This window comes from Bombina bombina, chromosome 5 (assembly GCF_027579735.1).
Source record: "Bombina bombina isolate aBomBom1 chromosome 5, aBomBom1.pri, whole genome shotgun sequence".
In the NCBI taxonomy this organism is placed as follows: Eukaryota; Metazoa; Chordata; class Amphibia; order Anura; family Bombinatoridae; genus Bombina; species Bombina bombina.
Window position 1 is genome coordinate 748,069,961 of NC_069503.1, and position 19,162 is coordinate 748,089,122.

General features: G+C 43.0%; 1 protein-coding gene across 4 annotated transcripts in view; it reads right to left on the reverse strand.

The window, feature by feature from the left end:
• RIPOR2 (RHO family interacting cell polarization regulator 2) overlaps window positions 1–19,162 on the reverse strand; it is a 377,286-nt gene that overhangs the window by 120,020 nt on the left and 238,104 nt on the right. For all 4 annotated transcript variants that reach the window (XM_053714808.1, XM_053714807.1, XM_053714810.1 and 1 more), the window contains exon 5: window positions 10,646–10,669. In XM_053714808.1, coding sequence (XP_053570783.1) covers window positions 10,646–10,669 — 24 coding nt within the window. The remainder of the gene's footprint in view (window positions 1–10,645; window positions 10,670–19,162) is intronic.

The window sequence follows — 19,162 nt, forward strand, 5'->3', positions numbered from 1 at the left end:
CCAACGGTGTGTCCGGTCCACGGCGTCATCCTTACTTGTGGGAATATCTCTTCCCCAACAGGAAATGGCAAAGAGTCCCAGCAAAGCTGGCCATATAGTCCCTCCTAGGCTCCGCCCACCCCAGTCATTCGACCGACGGACAGGAGGAAAAAAATAGGAGAAACCATATGGTACCGTGGTGACTGTAGTTAGAGAAAATAATTCATCAGACCTGATTAAAAAACCAGGGCGGGCCGTGGACCGGACACACCGTTGGAGAAAGTAATTTATCAGGTAAGCATAAATTCTGTTTTCTCCAACATTGGTGTGTCCGGTCCACGGCATCATCCTTACTTGTGGGAACCAATACCAAAGCTTTAGGACACGGATGAAGGGAGGGAGCAAATCAGGTTACCTAAACGAAAGGCACCACGGCTTGCAAAACCTTTCTCCCAAAAATAGCCTCCGAAGAAGCAAAAGTATCAAATTTGTAAAATTTGGCAAAAGTGTGCAGTGAAGACCAAGTCGCTGCCTTACATATCTGATCAACAGAAGCCTCGTTCTTAAAGGCCCAAGTGGAAGCCACAGCCCTAGTAGAGTGAGCTGTGATTCTTTCAGGAGGCTGCCGTCCGGCAGTCTCGTAAGCCAATCGGATGATGCTTTTCAGTCAAAAGGAAAGAGAGGTAGAAGTCGCTTTTTGACCTCTCCTTTTACCAGAATAGACGACAAACAGAGAAGATGTTTGTCTGAAATCCTTTGTAGCCTCTAAATAGAATTTTAGAGCACGGACTACGTCCAAATTGTGTAACAAACGTTCCTTCTTTGAAACTGGGTTCGGACACAAAGAAGGTACAACTATCTCCTGGTTAATATTTTTGTTAGAAACAACCTTTGGAAGAAAACCAGGCTTAGTACGCAAAACCACCTTATCTGCATGGAACACCAGATAGGGCGGAGAACACTGCAGAGCAGATAACTCTGAAACTCTTCTAGCAGAAGAAATAGCAACCAAAAACAAAACTTTCCAAGATAATAACTTAATATCTATGGAATGTAGGGGTTCAAACGGAACCCCTTGAACTGAAAGAACTAGATTTAGACTCCAGGGAGGAGTCAAAGGTCTGTAAACAGGCTTGATCCTAACCAGAGCCTGAACAAAAGCTTGAACATCTGGAACAGCTGCCAGTCGTTTGTGTAGTAAGACAGATAAAGCAGAAATCTGTCCCTTTAGAGAACTCGCAGATAATCCTTTCTCCAAACCTTCTTGCAGAAAGGAAAGAATCTTAGGAATTTTTATCTTATTCCATGGGAATCCCTTGGATTCACACCAACAGATATATCTTTTCCATATTTTATGGTAAATTTTTCTAGTTACCGGTTTTCTGGCCTGAACCAGAGTATCTATCACAGAATCTGAAAACCCACGCTTTGATAGAATCAAGCGTTCAATCTCCAAGCCGTCAGCTGGAGGGAGACCAGATTTGGATGTTCGAATGGACCCTGAACAAGATGGTCCTGTCTCAAAGGTAGCTTCCATGGTGGAACCGATGACATATTCACCAGGTCTGCATACCAAGTCCTGCGTGGCCACGCAGGAGCTATCAAGATCACCGGAGCCCTCTCCTGTTTGATCCTGGCTACCAGCCTGGGAATGAGAGGAAACGGTGGAAACACATAAGCTAGGTTGAAGGTCCAAGGTGCTACTAGTGCATCTACTAGAGACGCCTTGGGATCCCTGGATCTGGACCCGTAGCAAGGAACCTTGAAGTTCTGACGAGAGGCCATCAGATCCATGTCTGGAATGCCCCATAATTGAGTCAACTGGGCAAAGATCTCCGGGTGGAGTTCCCACTCCCCCGGATGGAATGTCTGACGACTCAGATAATCCGCTTCCCAGTTTTCCACACCTGGGATGTGGATCGCAGATAGATGGCAAGAGTGATCCTCCGCCCATTGAATTATCTTGGTCACTTCTTTCATCGCCAGGGAACTCCTTGTTCCCCCCTGATGATTGATATACGCAACGGTCGTCATGTTGTCTGATTGGAATCTTATGAATCTGGCCTTTGCAAGCTGAGGCCAAGCCCTGAGAGCATTGAATATCGCTCTTAGTTCCAGAATGTTTATCGGGAGAAGAGACTCTTCCCGAGACCATAGTCCCTGAACTTTCAGGGATTCCCAGACCGCGCCCCAGCCCACTAGACTGGCGTCGGTCGTGACAATGACCCACTCTGGTCTGCGGAAGCTCATTCCCTTGGATAGATGGTCCCGGGTCAGCCACCAACGGAGTGAATCTCTGGTCTTCTGATCTACTTGAATCACTGGAGACAAGTCTGTATAGTCCCCATTCCACTGTTTCAGCATGCACAGTTGTAATGGTCTTAGATGAATTCGCGCAAAAGGAACTATGTCCATTGCTGCCACCATCAACCCTACTACTTCCATGCAATGAGCTATGGAAGGACGTGGAACAGAATGAAGAACTTGACAAGCGCTTAGAAGCTTTGACTTTCTGACATCTGTCAGAAAAATCCTCATTTCTAAGGAATCTATTATTGTTCCCAAGAAGGGAACTCTTGTTGACGGAGACAGAGAACTTTTTTCTATGTTCACCTTCCATCCGTGAGATCTGAGAAAGGCCAGAACGATGTCTGTATGAGCCTTTGCTTTTGAAAGGGATGACGATTGAATTAGAATGTCGTCCAAGTATGGTACTACTGCAATGCCCCTCGGTCTTAGAACCGCTAGTAGGGACCCGAGTACCTTTGTGAAAATCCTTGGAGCAGTGGCTAATCCGAATGGGAGGGCCACAAACTGGTAATGTTTGTCCAGAAAGGCGAACCTTAGGAACTGATGATGTTCTTTGTGGATAGGAATATGTAGGTACGCATCCTTTAGATCCACGGTAGTCATAAATTGACCTTCCTGGATAGTGGGTAGAATTGTTCGAATGGTTTCCATTTTGAACGATGGTACCCTGAGAAATTTGTTTAGGATCTTTAAATCCAGAATTGGTCTGAAGGTTCCCTCTTTTTTGGGAACTATGAACAGATTTGAGTAAAATCCCATTCCTTGTTCCGTCATTGGAACTGGGTGTATCACTCCCATTTTTAACAGGTCTTCTACACAATGTAAGAACGCCTGTCTCTTTATTTGGTTTGAGGATAAGTGAGACATGTGGAACCTTCCCCTTGGGGGTAGTTCCTTGAATTCCAGAAGATAACCCTGAGAAACTATTTCTAGCGTCCAGGGATCCTGAACATCTCTTGCCCAGGCCTGAGCGAAGAGAGAGAGTCTGCCCCCCACTAGATCCGGTCCCGGATCGGGGGCTACTCCTTCATGCTGTTTTGTTAGCAGCAGCAGGCTTCTTGGCCTGCTTACCCTTGTTCCAGCCTTGCATAGGTTTCCAGGCTGGTTTGGTCTGTGAGGCATTACCCTCTTGCTTAGAGGATGCAGGATTAGAGGCCGGTCCGTTCCTGAAATTGCGAAAGGAACGAAAATTAGACTTATTCTTGGCCTTGAAAGGCCTATCTTGTGGAAGGGCGTGGCCCTTTCCACCAGTGATGTCTGAAATGATCTCTTTTAATTCTGGCCCAAAGAGAGTTTTACCTTTGAAAGGGATGTTAAGCAATTTTGTCTTGGATGATACATCCGCTGACCAAGACTTTAGCCAAAGCGCTCTGCGCGCCACAATTGCAAACCCTGAATTTTTCGCCGCTAACCTGGCTAATTGCAAAGCGGCATCTAAAATAAAAGAGTTAGCCAACTTAAGTGCGTGAACTCTGTCCATAACCTCCTCATATGGAGTCCTCTACTGAGCGACTTTTCCAGTTCCTCGAACCAGAAACACGCAGCTGTAGTGACAGGGATAATGCACGAAATGGGTTGTAGAAGGTAACCTTGCTGTACAAAAATCTTTTTAAGCAAACCTTCCAATTTTTTATCCATAGGATCTTTGAAAGCACAACTATCCTCAATAGGAATAGTAGTGCGCTTGTTTAGAGTAGAAACTGCCCCCTCGACCTTAGGGACTGTCTGCCATAAGTCCTTTCTGGGGTCGACCATAGGAAATAATTTCTTAAATATAGGGGGGGGAACAAAAGGTATGCCGGGCTTCTCCCACTCCTTATTCACTATGTCCGCTACCCGCTTGGGTATAGGAAAAGCGTCGGGGTGCACCGGAACCTCTAGAAACTTGTCCATTTTGCATAATTTCTCTGGAATGACCAAGTTGTCACAATCATCCAGAGTAGATAACACCTCCTTAAGCAGTGCGCGGAGATGTTCTAATTTAAATTTAAATGTCACAACATCAGGTTCAGCTTGTTGAGAAATTTTTCCTGAATCTTAAATTTCCCCATCTGACAAAACCTCCCTCATGGCCACTTCAGATTGGTGTGAGGGTATGACAGAGCAATTATCATCAGCGCCCTCTTGCTCTTCAGTGTTTAAAACAGAGCAATCGCGCTTTCTCTGATATGCAGGCATTTTGGATAAAATATTTGCTATGGAGTTATCCATTACAGCCGTCAAAACTGGTGTAGACACAGTAGGAGATGATGTAGTATCATGTCTACTTCCCTCATCTGAGGAATCATCTTGGGCAATTTCATTATCTGTGGCAGTACTGTCCTTACTTTGTTTGGACGCTATGACACAATTATCACATAATTTTGAATGGGGAGACACATTGGCTTTCATACATATAGAACATAGCTTATCCGAAGGCACAGACATGTTAAACAGGCTTAAACTTGTCAAAAAAGCACAAAAAACATTTTAAATCAAAACCGTTACTGTCTCTTTAAATTTTAAACAGAACACACTTTATTACTGAATATGTGAAAAAATATGAAGGAATTGTTCAAAATTTACCAAAATTTCACCACAGTGTCATAAAGCATTAAAAGTATTGCACACCAATTTTCAGAGCTTTAACCCTTAAAATAACGGAACCGGAGCCGTTTACAATTTTAACCCCTATACAGTCCCAGCTACAGCCTTTGCAGTGACTTTGTCAAACCCAGAGGGGAATACGATACCAAATGACGCCTTCTAGAAACTTTTCCAGCTACTTTCAGATCCTCACACATGCATCTGCATGTCTTGCTCTCAAAAACAACTGCGCAATAATGGCGCGAAAATGAGGCTCAGCCCACAACTGGGAAGGCCCTCACTGACTGGAAAAGGTGTCTAACATAGTGCCTGTCGTTAAAAAACGTTCCCCAAGTTTATAAATGTGAATTATCAGCATAAACATGTATAAAATGTCCAAATAAAGCAATCGATTAGCCCATAAAAGTGTCTACCAGTTTTATAGCCCATATAAAGCCCTTTATTCTGTTTTTGAGTCTAAGAAAATGGCTTACCAAAAAACTCTTAACCATCTCCGTGGAGATGTTGCCTGTGCAACGGCAAAGAGAATGACTGGGGTGGGCGGAGCCTAGGAGGGTCTATATGGCCAGCTTTGCTGGGACTCTTTGCCATTTCCTGTTGGGGAAGAGATATTCCCACAAGTAAGGATGACGCCGTGGACCGGACACACCAATGTTGGAGAAAGCTTGATATCTATGGAATGCAGAGGTTCAAACGGAACCCCTTGAAGAACTTTAAGAACTAAATTTAAACTCCATGGTGGAGCAACAGGTTTAAACACAGGCTTGATTCTAACTAAAGAACGCCTGAACGTCTGGAACATCTGCCAGATGCTTGTGTAGAAGAATAGACAGAGCAGAAATCTGTCCCTTTAAGGAACTAGCTGACAATCCCTTCTCCAATCCTTCTTGGAGAAAGGATAAAATCCTAGGAATCCTAACTTTACTCCATGAGTAACCCTTGGATTCACACCAATGAAGATATTTACACCATATCTTATGATAGATTTTCCTGGTGACAGGTTTCGAGCCTGAATTAAGGTATCAATGACCGACTCGGAGAAACCACGTTTTGATAAAATCAAGCGTTCAATCTCCAAGCAGTCAGACGCAGAGAAATAAGATTTGGATGTTTGAATGGACCTTGGAGTAGAAGGTCCTGCCTCAGCGGCAGAGCCCATGGTGGAAGGGATGACATGTCCACCAGATCTGCATACCAAGTCCTGCGTGGCCACGCAGGTGCTATCAAAATCACCGAAGCTCTCTCCTGCTTAATCTTGGCAATCAGACGAGGAAGGAGAGGAAATGGTGGGAACACATAAGCCAGGCTGAAGGACCAGGGCGCTGCTAGAGCATCTATCAGCGCTGCCTGGGGATCCCTTGACCTGGACCCGTAACAAGGAAGCTTGGAGTTCTGACGAGAAGCAATCAGATCCAGTTCTGGTTTGCCCCATAGTTGAATCAGCTGGGCAAATACCTCCAGATGGAGCTCCCACTCCCCCGGATGAAAAGTCTGCCGACTTAGAAAATCCGCCTCCCAGTTCTCTACTCCTGGGATATGGATAGCTGAGAGATGGCAAGAGTGAACCTCTGCCCATAGAATTATCTTTGAAACCTCCAACATTGCCAGGGGGCTTCTTGTTCCCCCCTGATGGTTGATATAGGCAACAGTCATGATATTGTCCGACTGAAATCTGATGAACCTGACCGCAGCTAGTTGTGGCCAAGCCTGAAGAGCATTGAATATCGCTCTCAGTTCCAGAATATTTATCGGAAGGAGGGCTTCCTCCTGAGTCCACGAACCCTGAGCCTTCAGGGAGTTCCAGACCGCGTCCCAGCCCAGAAGGCTGGCATCTGTCGTCACTATAGTCCACTCTGGCCTGCGGGAACTCATTCCCCTGGACAGATGGACCCGAGATAACCACCAGAGAAGAGAATCCCTGGTCTCTTGATCCAGATTTAGCAGAGGGGACAAATCTGTGTAGTCCCCATTCCACTGATTGAGCATGCAAAGTTGCAGTGGTCTGAGATGTAGGCGGGCAAACGGAACTATGTCCATTGCCGCTACCATTAGGCCGATTACTTCCATACACTGAGCCACTGACGGCCGAGAAGTGCAATGAAGAGCACGGCAGGAAGTTAGAAGCTTTGATAACCTAACCTCTGTCAGAAAAATTTTCATTTCTACTGAATCTAACAGTGTTCCTAGGAAGGAAACTCTTGTGAGAGGGGAGAGAGAACGATTTTTTTCGTTCACCTTCCACCCATGAGACCTCAGAAAGGCCAGAACAATGTCCGTATGGGACTTGGCGATTTGAAAAGTCGATGCCTGTATCAGAATCTCGTCTAGGTAAGGAGCCACTGCTATGCCCCGTGGCCTTAGAACCGCCAGTAGGGACCCTAGAACCTTCGTAAAGATTCTTGGTGCCGTGGCTAACCCGAAGGGAAGAGCCACAAACTGGTAATGCCTGTCTAAGAAGGCGAACCCGAGGAACTGATGATGATCTTTGTGAATCGGAATGTGGAGATAAGCATCCTTTAAGTCCACGGTAGCCATATATTGACCCTCCTGGGTCATAGGGAGGATGGTTCGGATAGTCTCCATCTTGAAGGATGGGACCCTGAGAAATTTGTTTAGGATCTTGAGATCCAAGATTGGTCTGAAAGTTCCCTCTTTTTTGGGAACTATAAACAGATTTGAATAGAAGCCCTGCCCCTGTTCCTCCCTTGGAACTGGGTGGATCACTCCCATAACCAGTAGGTCTTGAACACAACGTAAGAATGCCTCTCTCTTTATCTGGTTTACAGATAATTGTGAGAGATGAAATCTCCCCTTGGGAGATGAAGCTTTGAAGTCCAGAAGATATCCCCCTGGGAAACAATCTCTAATGCCCAGGGATCCTGGACGTCTCTTGCCCAAGCCTGGGCAAAGAGAGAAAGTCTGCCCCTACTAGATCCAGTCCCGGATCGGGGGCTACTCCTTCATGCTGTCTTAGAGGCAGCCGCAGGTTTCTTGGCCTGCTTCCCCTTGTTCCAAGCCTGGTTAGGTCTCCAGACTGGTTTGGACTGGGCGAAATTTCCCTCTTGTTTTGCATTAGAGTAAACTGAAGCTGCGCCACTCGAAGTTTCGAAAGGAACGAAAATTATTCTGTTTGGTCCTTAACTTATTGGACCTATCCTGAGGAAGGGCGTGACCTTTTCCTCCAGTAATATCAGAAATGATCTCCTTCAGACCAGGCCCGAATAGGGTCTGTCCCTTGAAGGGGATGTTAAGAAGCTTAGACTTTGAAGTAACGTCTGCTGACCAGGACTTAAGCCATAGCGCCCTATGCACCAAAATGGCAAAACCTGAATTCTTAGCCGTTAGCTTGGCTAAATGAAAAATGGCGTCAGAAATAAAGGAGTTAGATAACTTAAGAGCTTTAATCCTGTCTAGAATATAGTCTAGCGGGGTATCCACCTGTAGAGCCTCCTCAAGAGACTTGAACCAAAAAGCCGCTGCAGCAGTAACTGGGGCAATGCATGCAAGAGGCTGGAGAATAAAACTAAGAAACTAAGAAAATAAAAATTTTCTTAAGGAGACCCTCCAATTTTTTATCCATAGTATCTAGGAAAGCACAACTGTCCTCGACGGGGATAGTTGTACGCTTAGCTAGGGTAGAGACCGCTCCTTCCACCTTAGGGACCGTCTGCCACGAGTCCCGTATGGCGGCATCTATGGGAAACATCTTTTTGAAAGCAGGAGGGGGAGAGAACGGCACACCTGGTCTATCCCATTCCTTAGTAATAATTTCCAAAAACCTCTTAGGGACTGGAAAAACATCAGTGTAAACACCCACTGCAAAGTATTTGTCCATTTTACACAATTTCTCTGGAACCACAATGGGGTCACAGTCATCCAGAGTCGCTAAAACCTCCCTAAGCAATAAGCGGAGGTGTTCAAGCTTAAATTTAAACGCTGTCATTTCAGAATCAGACTGAAGTAACGCCTTCCCTGAGTCTGAAATGTCACCCACAGATAGAAGCTCACTTGTCTCGGCTTCTGAGCATTGTGAGGGTATATCGGACACAGGCATTAAAGCGTCAGAAAGCTCTGTATTAGTTCTAGCCCCAGAGCTGTCTCGCTTTCCTTGTAACCCTGGCAGTTTGGAGAATACCTCTGAGAGGGTAGCATTCATAACTGCCGCCATGTCCTGTAAGGTAAAAGAATTAGACGCGCTAGATGTACTTGGCGTCACTTGAGCGGGAGTTATAGGTTCTGACACATGGGGAGAGCTAGATGGCATAATCTCCCTCTTTTCAGTCAGAGAATCCCCTGAAGATAAATCTTTAAGCGCCATCATATGGTCTTTATAGTTTATAGAAATATCAGTACATTTGGTACACATTCTAAGAGGGCGTTCCACCATGGCTACCAAACATATTGAACAAGGAGTTTCCTCTATGTCAGACATGTTTAACAGACTAGTAATGAGATAAGCAAGCTTGGAAAACACTTTAATAAAGGTGAAACAGCAATTAAACAAAAACGTTACTGTGCCTTTAAGAGAAAAAAACTAGCACTTAAACTGCAAAACAGTGTAAAAATACAGTAAAGTCTTTGAAATTTTTACAGTGTGTGTAAGGGACTAAAGCAACATTGCACCCACTTGCAAATGGATGATTAACTCCTTAGGCCCCAAACCGGATTGAAAAACGTTAAAACACGTTAAAAGTCAATTGAGCACCTTGCCACAGCTCTGCTGAGGCTCCTACCTGCCCTTAAATACGATTTTGTGCAGAAATAACCCCTTTGAAATGGTCCTCAGATGCCAGAGGACTCCTTTAGGGAAGCTGGATGTCTCAGTCTGAATTAAAACTGCACAATTAGAGCGCTAAAATAGGCCCCTCCCACCATGTACTGGATGTCAGAGGGGCCTTAAGAAAATACTCCTAGGAGTATCTGACTAGCCATGTGGAAACCAGGCCCCAAATAAAGACTTATCTCCCTCAGAAAAAAAACGTCCTATTTATGAAATCATGTAAACGTTTTGTCACTAAGTAATATGATTATTAACATGAGTATTGCCCTGTTTTGTAAGCATGATCCCAGTCGCTGTTAAATCACTGCATCAGGCTTACCTCAAACACACAAGGCTCTGTCAGCATTTTCTAGAACTTATTCATCTCTCTAGAAATAAAAATACTGAACATACCTCAAAGCAGGTAATCTGCAGACCGTTCCCCCAACTGAAGTTTTCCCATATTCTTCAGTTATGTGTGAGAACAGCAATGGACCTTAGTTACAAACCGCTAAGATCATCAAACCTCCAGGCAGAATTCTTCTTCTAATTTCTGCCTGAGAGTAAAACAGTACAACGCCGGTACCGTTTAAAAATAAACTCTTGATTGAAGGTAAAACTACACTAAGTCACCACATATCTCTTGATACTTCCTTTCTTGTCGAGAGTTGCAAGAGAATGACTGGGGTGGCAGTTAGGGGAGGAACTATATAGACAGCTCTGCTGTGGGTGTCCTCTTGCAACTTCCTGTTGGGAAAGAGAATATCCCACAAGTAATGGATGAACCTGTGGACTGGATACACCTTACAAGAGAAAATGGACACAATTGTTATAAAGTTTACTTTTAGAATCTTCAGTCCTGGAGAATTTATAGGCCTTTTACGATTTATCTTTGTGTAGTCAACAATTTGTTCACCAATTTAAACATAGAATGCACCATGAATGCCAAATGTCTAATTTCTAGGACCACATTTAATTATGTTCAATTTGAAATACTATAAAGTAACTTACCTTATCAAGGTCATATAGAACCCCCTGCAAAATAAATGAAAATAAATCAAGACTTTGTGGTTTTTCACCATATATTGTGAACATTTCTTGTATGAATACTTGCATATATCTGTTACTAATACATTATTTATCTTTTAAATGAGATGCAATATATACACATTGCTTATATCTATTACAGCAGTTACCAAATTAGTTAGCTTGACCCCTTTGTTAATGGGCAGGAACATACAACCAAAGACAATTGGACAGTCCTGTTTTATATAGGTTTTTATTTACATGATTGAACGGTTTCTCAGCAACAGGATAAAGAGACATAGACAAACAATAATAAAATGCTTTACTCTGCTTGAGCACTTAATTACTGTACTACTGCGTGAACACAAATATGAGTTTAATGTGTTCTCCAGAGCAGCAATGCACTTCCACTCTAAAGCTGGACATGTTCAACTCAAGACTGGCAATACACTGCCGCTCCCGGGGTCATACACAGTTTTGTGCAAGCAAAAGTGCAATGATATATTGCTCAAGCACATTAGAGGAGTATTGATATTTTATATCCTTTTAAGTACTTAAATTTATATCAAATTTGACAGCAACTCTGTGTGTGGACAAATCATGCTACTATAGCCTGTGTTTGTAGGGCTTCTTGAGTAACAAATACAGTCCAACTTTATAATTTCACACCAAATTACGGGTACTCAACTGCCTTAAAAATCAGCCATTGTATATTAAAGTTTTGTTGACACAATGCAAGATTTGCCTTAAAATTAAAAAAAAAAAATCTCTAAGCTCAATAACAGTTGTGTGCTCTACCGTTTTGTGTTTCTGATAAAGAAGGTCAGAAAGGCAGAAGCAACCAAAACATTTTATTTGCTACTATATGGGATCACTACACAGTGATTCCTCCTGGTGGCTTTATAAAGTAGCCATGTGGGGGCAGTGAAATACTTTCTAATATTATAACATTTTGTGCTATCCAAATTAACTATATAATTTAAAGGGACAGTCTACACCAGAATTTGTATTGTTTAAAAAGATAGATAATCCCTTTATTACCCATTCCCCAGTTTTGCATAACCAACACAGTTATATAAATACACTTTTTACCTCTGTGATTACCTTGTATCTAAGCCTCTGCAAACTGCCCCCTTATTTCAGTTCTTTTGACAGACATCCATTTTAGCCAACCAGAGCTGGCTCACCGGAACTCCATGTGCCTGAGCACAGTGTTATCTATATGACACACATGAACTAACACCCTCTAGTGGTGAAAAACTGTTAAAATGCCCTGAGAGAAGAGGCGGCCTTCAAGGGCTTAGAAATTAGCATATGAACCTCCTGGGTTTAGCTTTCAACTAAGAATATCAAGAGAACAAAGCAAAATTGGTGATAAAAGTAAATTGGAAAATTGTTTAAGATTACACTGTCTATCTGAATCATAAAAGTTTATTTTGGACTAGACTGTCCCTTTAACATACATTTATTTAATGATAATTTTGAGCAATAAACATTTAAAAAAGTTTATTAGCTAATTTTATCTTATTTTTGGCTAAAATTTTAGCTAAGTGATCAGTAAATTCAGGCAGGTGGTGAACCCATTAAAAAAGGTCCTAGGAAGAACACTGTACTATATTATCTTGGGAGGCCCTATTTAAAAGGACCAATAAAAACAGTAGAGTTGCAGACAACAAATGCATGATAACAAGGCAATGTAATAGCACTTAGTCTGAACTTCAAATAAGTAGATTTTTTTCTGAAAAATGTCAAACTTATGTCTATTTCCACTCCCCCTGTATCATGTGATATCCATCAGCCAATCACAAATGCATATACGTATATTCTGTGAATTCATGCACGTGCTCAATAGCAGCTGGTGGCTCAAAAAGTGTAAATATAAAAAGACTGTGCACATTTTATTAATGAGTAAATTGTAAAATTAGTAAAAAAACATAATTTATGCTTACCTGATAAATTTATTTCTCTTGTAGTGTAGTCAGTCCACGGGTCATCCATTACTTATGGAATATATCTCTTCCCCAACAGGAAGTTGCAAGAGGATCACCCAAGCAGAGCTGCTATATAGCTCCTCCCCTCACATGTCATATTCAGTCATTCGACCAAAACCAGACGAGAAAGGAGAAACCATAGGGTGCAGTGGTGACTGGAGTTTAATTAAAATTTAGATCTGCCTTAAAGACAGGGCGGGCCGTGGACTGACTACACTACAAGAGAAATAAATTTATCAGGTAAGCATAAATTATGTTTTCTCTTGTTAAGTGTAGTCAGTCCACGGGTCATCCATTACTTATGGAATACCAATACCAAAGCTAAAGTACAAGGATGAAGGGAGGGACAAGGCAGGAACTTTAAACGGAAGGAACCACTGCCTGAAGCACCTTTCTCCCAAAAATAGCCTCCGAAGAAGCAAAAGTGTCAAATTTGTAAAATTTTGAAAAAGTGTGAAGTGAAGACCAAGTTGCAGCCTTGCAAATCTGTTCAACAGAGTCCTCATTTTTAAAGGCCCAGGTGGAAGCCACAGCTCTAGTAGAATGAGCTGTAATCCTTTCAGGAGGCTGCTGTCCAGCAGTCTCATAGGCTAAACGTATTATGCTACGAAGCCAAAAAGAGAGAGAGGTAGCCGAAGCCTTTTGACCTCTCCTCTGTCCAGAGTAAACGACAAACAGGGAAGAAGTTTGACGAAAATCTTTAGTTGCCTGCAAATAGAACTTCAGGGCACGGACTACGTCCAGATTATGCAAAAGTCGTTCCTTCTTTGAAGAAGGGTTAGGACACAATGATGGAACAACAATCTCTTGATTGATATTCCTGTTAGTAACTACCTTAGGTAAGAACCCAGGTTTAGTACGCAGAACTACCTTGTCTGAATGAAAAATCAGATAAGGAGGATCACAATGTAAGGCAGATAACTCAGAGACTCTTCGAGCCGAGGAAATAGCCATCAAAAACAGAACTTTCCAGGATAACAGCTTGATATCAATGGAATGAAGGGGTTCAAATGGAACGCCTTGAAGAACGTTAAGAACTAAGTTTAAGCTCCACGGCGGAGCAACAGTCTTAAACACAGGCTTAATCCTAGCTAAAGCCTGACAAAAAGCCTGAACGTCTGGAACTTCTGCCAGACGTTTGTGTAGAAGAATAGACAGAGCAGAAATCTGTCCCTTTAACGAACTAGCAGATAAGCCCTTTTCTAAACCCTCTTGTAGAAAAGACAATATCCTAGGAATCCTAACCTTACTCCATGAGTAACTCTTGGATTCGCACCAATATAAATATTTACGCCATATCTTATGGTAAATTCTTCTGGTAACAGGTTTCCTAGCCTGTATTAAGGTATCAATAACCGACTCCGAGAAGCCACGCTTTGATAGAATCAAGCGTTCAATCTCCATGCAGTCAGCCTCAGAGAAATTAGATTTGGATGGTTGAAAGGACCCTGAATTAGAAGGTCCTGTCTCAGAGGCAGAGACCATGGTGGACAGGATGACATGTCCACTAGGTCTGCATACCAGGTCCTGCGTGGCCACCCAGGCGCTATCAGAATCACCGATGCTCTCTCCTGTTTGATCTTGGCAATCAATCGAGGAAGCATCGGAAATGGTGGAAACACATAAGCCATGTTGAAGACCCAAGGGGCTGTCAGAGCATCTATCAGCACCGCTCCCGGGTCCCTGGACCTGGATCCGTAACAAGGAAGCTTGGCGTTCTGGCGAGACGCCATGAGATCCAGATCTGGTTTGCCCCAACGATGAATCAGTTGAGCGAAGACCTCCGGATGAAGTTCCCACTCCCCCGGATGAAAAGTCTGGCGACTTAGAAAATCCACCTCCCAGTTCTCCACGCCTGGGATGTAAATCGCTGACAGGTGGCAAGAGTGAGACTCTGCTCAGCGAATTATCTTTGAGACTTCCAACATCGCTAGGGAACTTCTGGTTCCCCCTTGATGGTTGATGTAAGCCACAGTCGTGATGTTGTCCGACTGAAATCTGATGAACCTCAGAGTTGCTAACTGAGGCCAAGCTAGAAGAGCATTGAATATTGCTCTTAATTCCAGAATATTTATTGGGAGGAGTTTCTCCTCCTGAGTCCATAATCCCTGAGCTTCAGGGAATTCCAGACTGCGCCCCAACCTAGAAGGCTGGCGTCTGTCGTTACAATCGTCCAATCTGGCCTGCGAAAGGTCATCCCCTTGGACAGATGGGGCCGAGAAAGCCACCATAGAAGAGAATCTCTGGTCTCTTGATCCAGATTTAGCAGGGGTGACAAATCTGAGTAATCCCCATTCCACTGATTTAGCATGCACAATTGCAGCGGTCTGAGATGCAGGCGCGCAAATGGTACTATGTCCATTGCCGCTACCATTAAGCCGATTACTTCCATGCACTGAGCTACTGACGGGTGTGGAATGGAATGAAGGACACGGCAAGCATTTAGAAGTTTTGATAACCTGGCCTCCGTCAGGTAAATTTTCATCTCTACAGAATCTATAAGAGTCCCTAGGAAGGGAACCCTTGTAAGTGGTAATAGAGAACTCTTTTCCACGTTCACCTTCCACCCATGCGACCTCAGAAATGCCAGAACTATCTCTGTATGAGATTTGGCAGTTTGAAAACTTGACGCTTGTATCAGAATGTCGTCTAGGTACGGAGTCACCGCTATGCCTCGCGGTCTTAGTACCGCCAGAAGTGAGCCCAGAACCTTTGTAAAGATTCTTGGAGCCGTAGCTAATCCGAAGGGAAGAGCTACAAACTGGTAATGCCTGTCTAGGAAGGCAAATCTTAGGTACCGATAATGATCCTTGTGAATCGGTATGTGAAGGTAGGCATCCTTTAAGTCCACTGTGGTCATGTACTGACCCTCTTGGATTATGGGAAGGATGGTTCGAATAGTTTCCATTTTGAATGATGGAACTCTTAGGAATTTGTTTAGGATTTTTAAGTCCAAGATTGGTCTGAAGGTTCCCTCTTTCTTGGGAACCACAAATAGATTTGAATAGAATCCTTGCCCGTGTTCCGTCCGCGGAACTGGGTGGATCACCCCCATTAGTAAGAGGTCTTGTACACAGCGTAGAAACACCTCTTTCTTTATTTGGTTTGCTGATAACCTTGAAAGATGAAATCTCCCTTGTGGAGGAGAAGTTTTGAAGTCCAGGAGATATCCCTGAGATATGATCTCCAACGCCCAGGGATCTTGGACATCTCTTGCCCAAGCCTGGGCGAAGAGAGAAAGTCTGCCCCCCACTAGATCCGTTTCCGGATAGGGGGCCCTCTCTTCATGCTGTCTTAGGGGCAAGCAGCAGGTTTCTTGGCCTGCTTGCCCTTGTTCCAGGACTGGTTAGCTTTCCAGCCCTGTCTGTAACGAGCAACAGCTCCTTCCTGTTTTGGAGCGGAGGAAGTTGATGCTGCTCCTGCCTTGAAGTTACGAAAGGCACGAAAATTAGACTGTTTGGCCTTTGATTTGGCCCTGTCCTGAGGTAGAGCATGGCCCTTACCTCCCGTAATGTCAGCTATAATTTCTTTCAAGCCGGGCCCGAATAAGGTCTGCCCTTTGAAAGGAATATTAAGCAATTTAGATTTAGAAGTCACGTCAGCTGACCAGGATTTAAGCCATAGCGCTCTGCGTGCTTGGATGGCGAATCCGGAGTTCTTAGCCGTAAGTTTGGTTAAATGTACGACGGCATCAGAAACAAATGCGTTAGCTAGCTTAAGTGCTTTAAGCTTGTTCATAATTTCATCCAATGGAGCTGTGCGAATGGCCTCTTCCAGAGACTCAAACCAGAATGCCGCCGCAGCAGTGACAGGCGCAATGCATGCAAGGGGCTGTAAGATAAAACCTTGTTGAACAAACATTTTCTTAAGGTAACCTTCTAATTTTTTATCCATTGGATCTGAAAAGGCACAACTATCCTCCACCGGGATAGTGGTACGCTTAGCTAAAGTAGAAACTGCTCCCTCCACCTTAGGGACCGTCTGCCATAAGTCTCGTGTGGTGGCGCCTATAGGAAACATTTTCCTAAATATGGGAGGAGGGGAAAAAGGCACACCAGGTCTATCCCACCCCTTGCTAATAATCTCTGTAAGCCTTTTAGGTATAGGAAACACGTCAGTACACACCGGTACCGCATAGTATCTATCCAACCTACATAATTTTTCTGGAATTGCAACCGTGTTACAATCATTCAGAGCCGCTAATACCTCCCCTAGCAATATGCGGAGGTTCTCAAGCTTAAATTTAAAATTAGAAATCTCTGAATCCAGTCTCCCTGGATCAGATCCGTCACCCACAGAATGAAGCTCTCCGTCTTCATGTTCTGCAAACTGTGACGCAGTATCTGACATGGCTCTCACATCATCCGCGCGCTCTGTCCTCTTAATTCTGGCAATTTAGATAATACTTCTGTCATAACAGTAGCCATGTCTTGCAAAGTGATTTGTAAGGGCCTCCCTGATATACTTGGCGCCACAAAATCACGCACCTCCTGAGCGGGAGGCGAAGGTACTGACACGTGAGGAGAGTTAGTCAGCATAACTTCCCCCTCGTTGTCTGGTGATAATTTCTTTACATGTAAAGATTGACTTTTATTTAAAGTAACATCAATGCAATTAGTACACAAATTTCTATTGGGCTCCACATTGGCCTTTAAACATAGTGAACAAAGAGATTCATCTGTGTCAGACATGTTTAAACAGACTAGCAATGAGACTAGCAAGCTTGGAAATACTTTTCTAAATAAATTTACAAGCAATATAAAAAACGCTACTGTGCCTTTAAGAAGCACAAAAAGCTGTCACAGTTGAAATAACAATGAACCAAATTAGTTATAGCAACCAATTTTTCACAGTAAATGTATTAAGTTAGCAAAGGATTGCACCCACCAGCAAATGGATGATTAACCCCTTAATACCCAAAAACGGATAACAATTTAATAATTAACGTTTTTATCACAGTCAAAACACACTGTCACAGGTCTGCTGTGACTGATTACCTCCCTCAAAATGAATTTTGGAGACCCCTGAGCTTTCTAGAGACGTCCTGGATCATGGAGGATAAAGTAGGCAGATTGTGACTGAATTTTTACTGCGCAAAAAAGCGCTAAAATAGGCCCCTCCCACTCATATTACAACAGTGGGGAAGCTCAGTTAACTGTTTCTATGCAGAAAACAAAGATAGCCATGTGGTAAAAATCATGCCCCAATAAGTTTTATCACCAAGTACCTCACAAAAAACGATTAACATGCCAGTAAACGTTTTGAACATACATTTTAAAAGTAATGAAGTGTTATTAATAAGCCTGCTACCAGTCGCTTTTACTGCAGTTAAGGCTCATACATTACTTCAGTATTAACAGTATTTTCAGAGTCAATTCCATTCCTTAGAAAAATACATTCAGTGTACACACACTCATCAGCCTAATACCAGTCGCTATCACTGCATTTAAGGCTGAACTTACGTTACATTGGTATCAGCAGTATTTTCTCAGTCAATTCCATTCCTCAGAAAAATAATTTACTGCACATACCTCGTTTGCAGGGGGGCCCTGCATGCTATTCCCCTTTTCTGAAGTTACCTCACTCCTCAGATGAGAACAGCCAGTGGATCTTAGTTACGTCTGCTAAGATCATAGAAAACGCAGGCAGATTCTTCTTCTAATGCTGCCTGAGAACAAACAGCACACTCCGGTGCCATTTAAAATAACAAACTTTTGATTGAAGAAATAAACTAAGTTAAAAAACACCACAGACCTCTCACAACGACCTATCTTTAGTTAGGTTGCAAGAGAATGACTGAATATGACATGTGAGGGGAGGAGCTATATAGCAGCTCTGCTTGGGTGATCCTCTTGCAACTTCCTGTTGGGGAAGAGATATATTCCATAAGTAATGGATGACCCGTGGACTGACTACACTTAACAAGAGAAAAGTAAATTGGAAAGTTGTTTAAAATTGCTGCTCGGACACTGAACCTAAATTGTTTATTTCGTGATTCAGATAGAGCATGCAATTTTAAGCAACTTTCAAATTTACTCCTATTATCAATTTTTCTTCGTTGACTTGCTATCTTTATTTGAAAAATAAGACATCTTATTTTTTGGTTCAGTACTCTGGACAGCACCTTTTTATTGGTGGATGAATTTATCCACCAATCAGCAAGAATAACCCAGGTTATTCCCCAAAAATGGGCCGGCATCTAAACTTACATTCTTGCATTTCAAATAAAGATACAAATAGAATGAAGAAAATTTGATAATAGGAGTAAATTAGAAAGTTGCTTAAAATGGCATGTTCTGTCTGAATCACGAAAGAAAAAATTTGGGTTTAGTGTCCCTTTAAATTTGACTTGAGTGTCCCTTTAAGCAGAGAGCAGTTTACTGGAAAGTTGTTTCTGGGCTTGCATCTGCAATTGCATTTATAGCATATATTGATTTTGGGCTTTATGTGCCACAACATTTGCAATTGTAAGTATCATTTTGATAGAAATGGTTGATATCTTTCTCCCTGT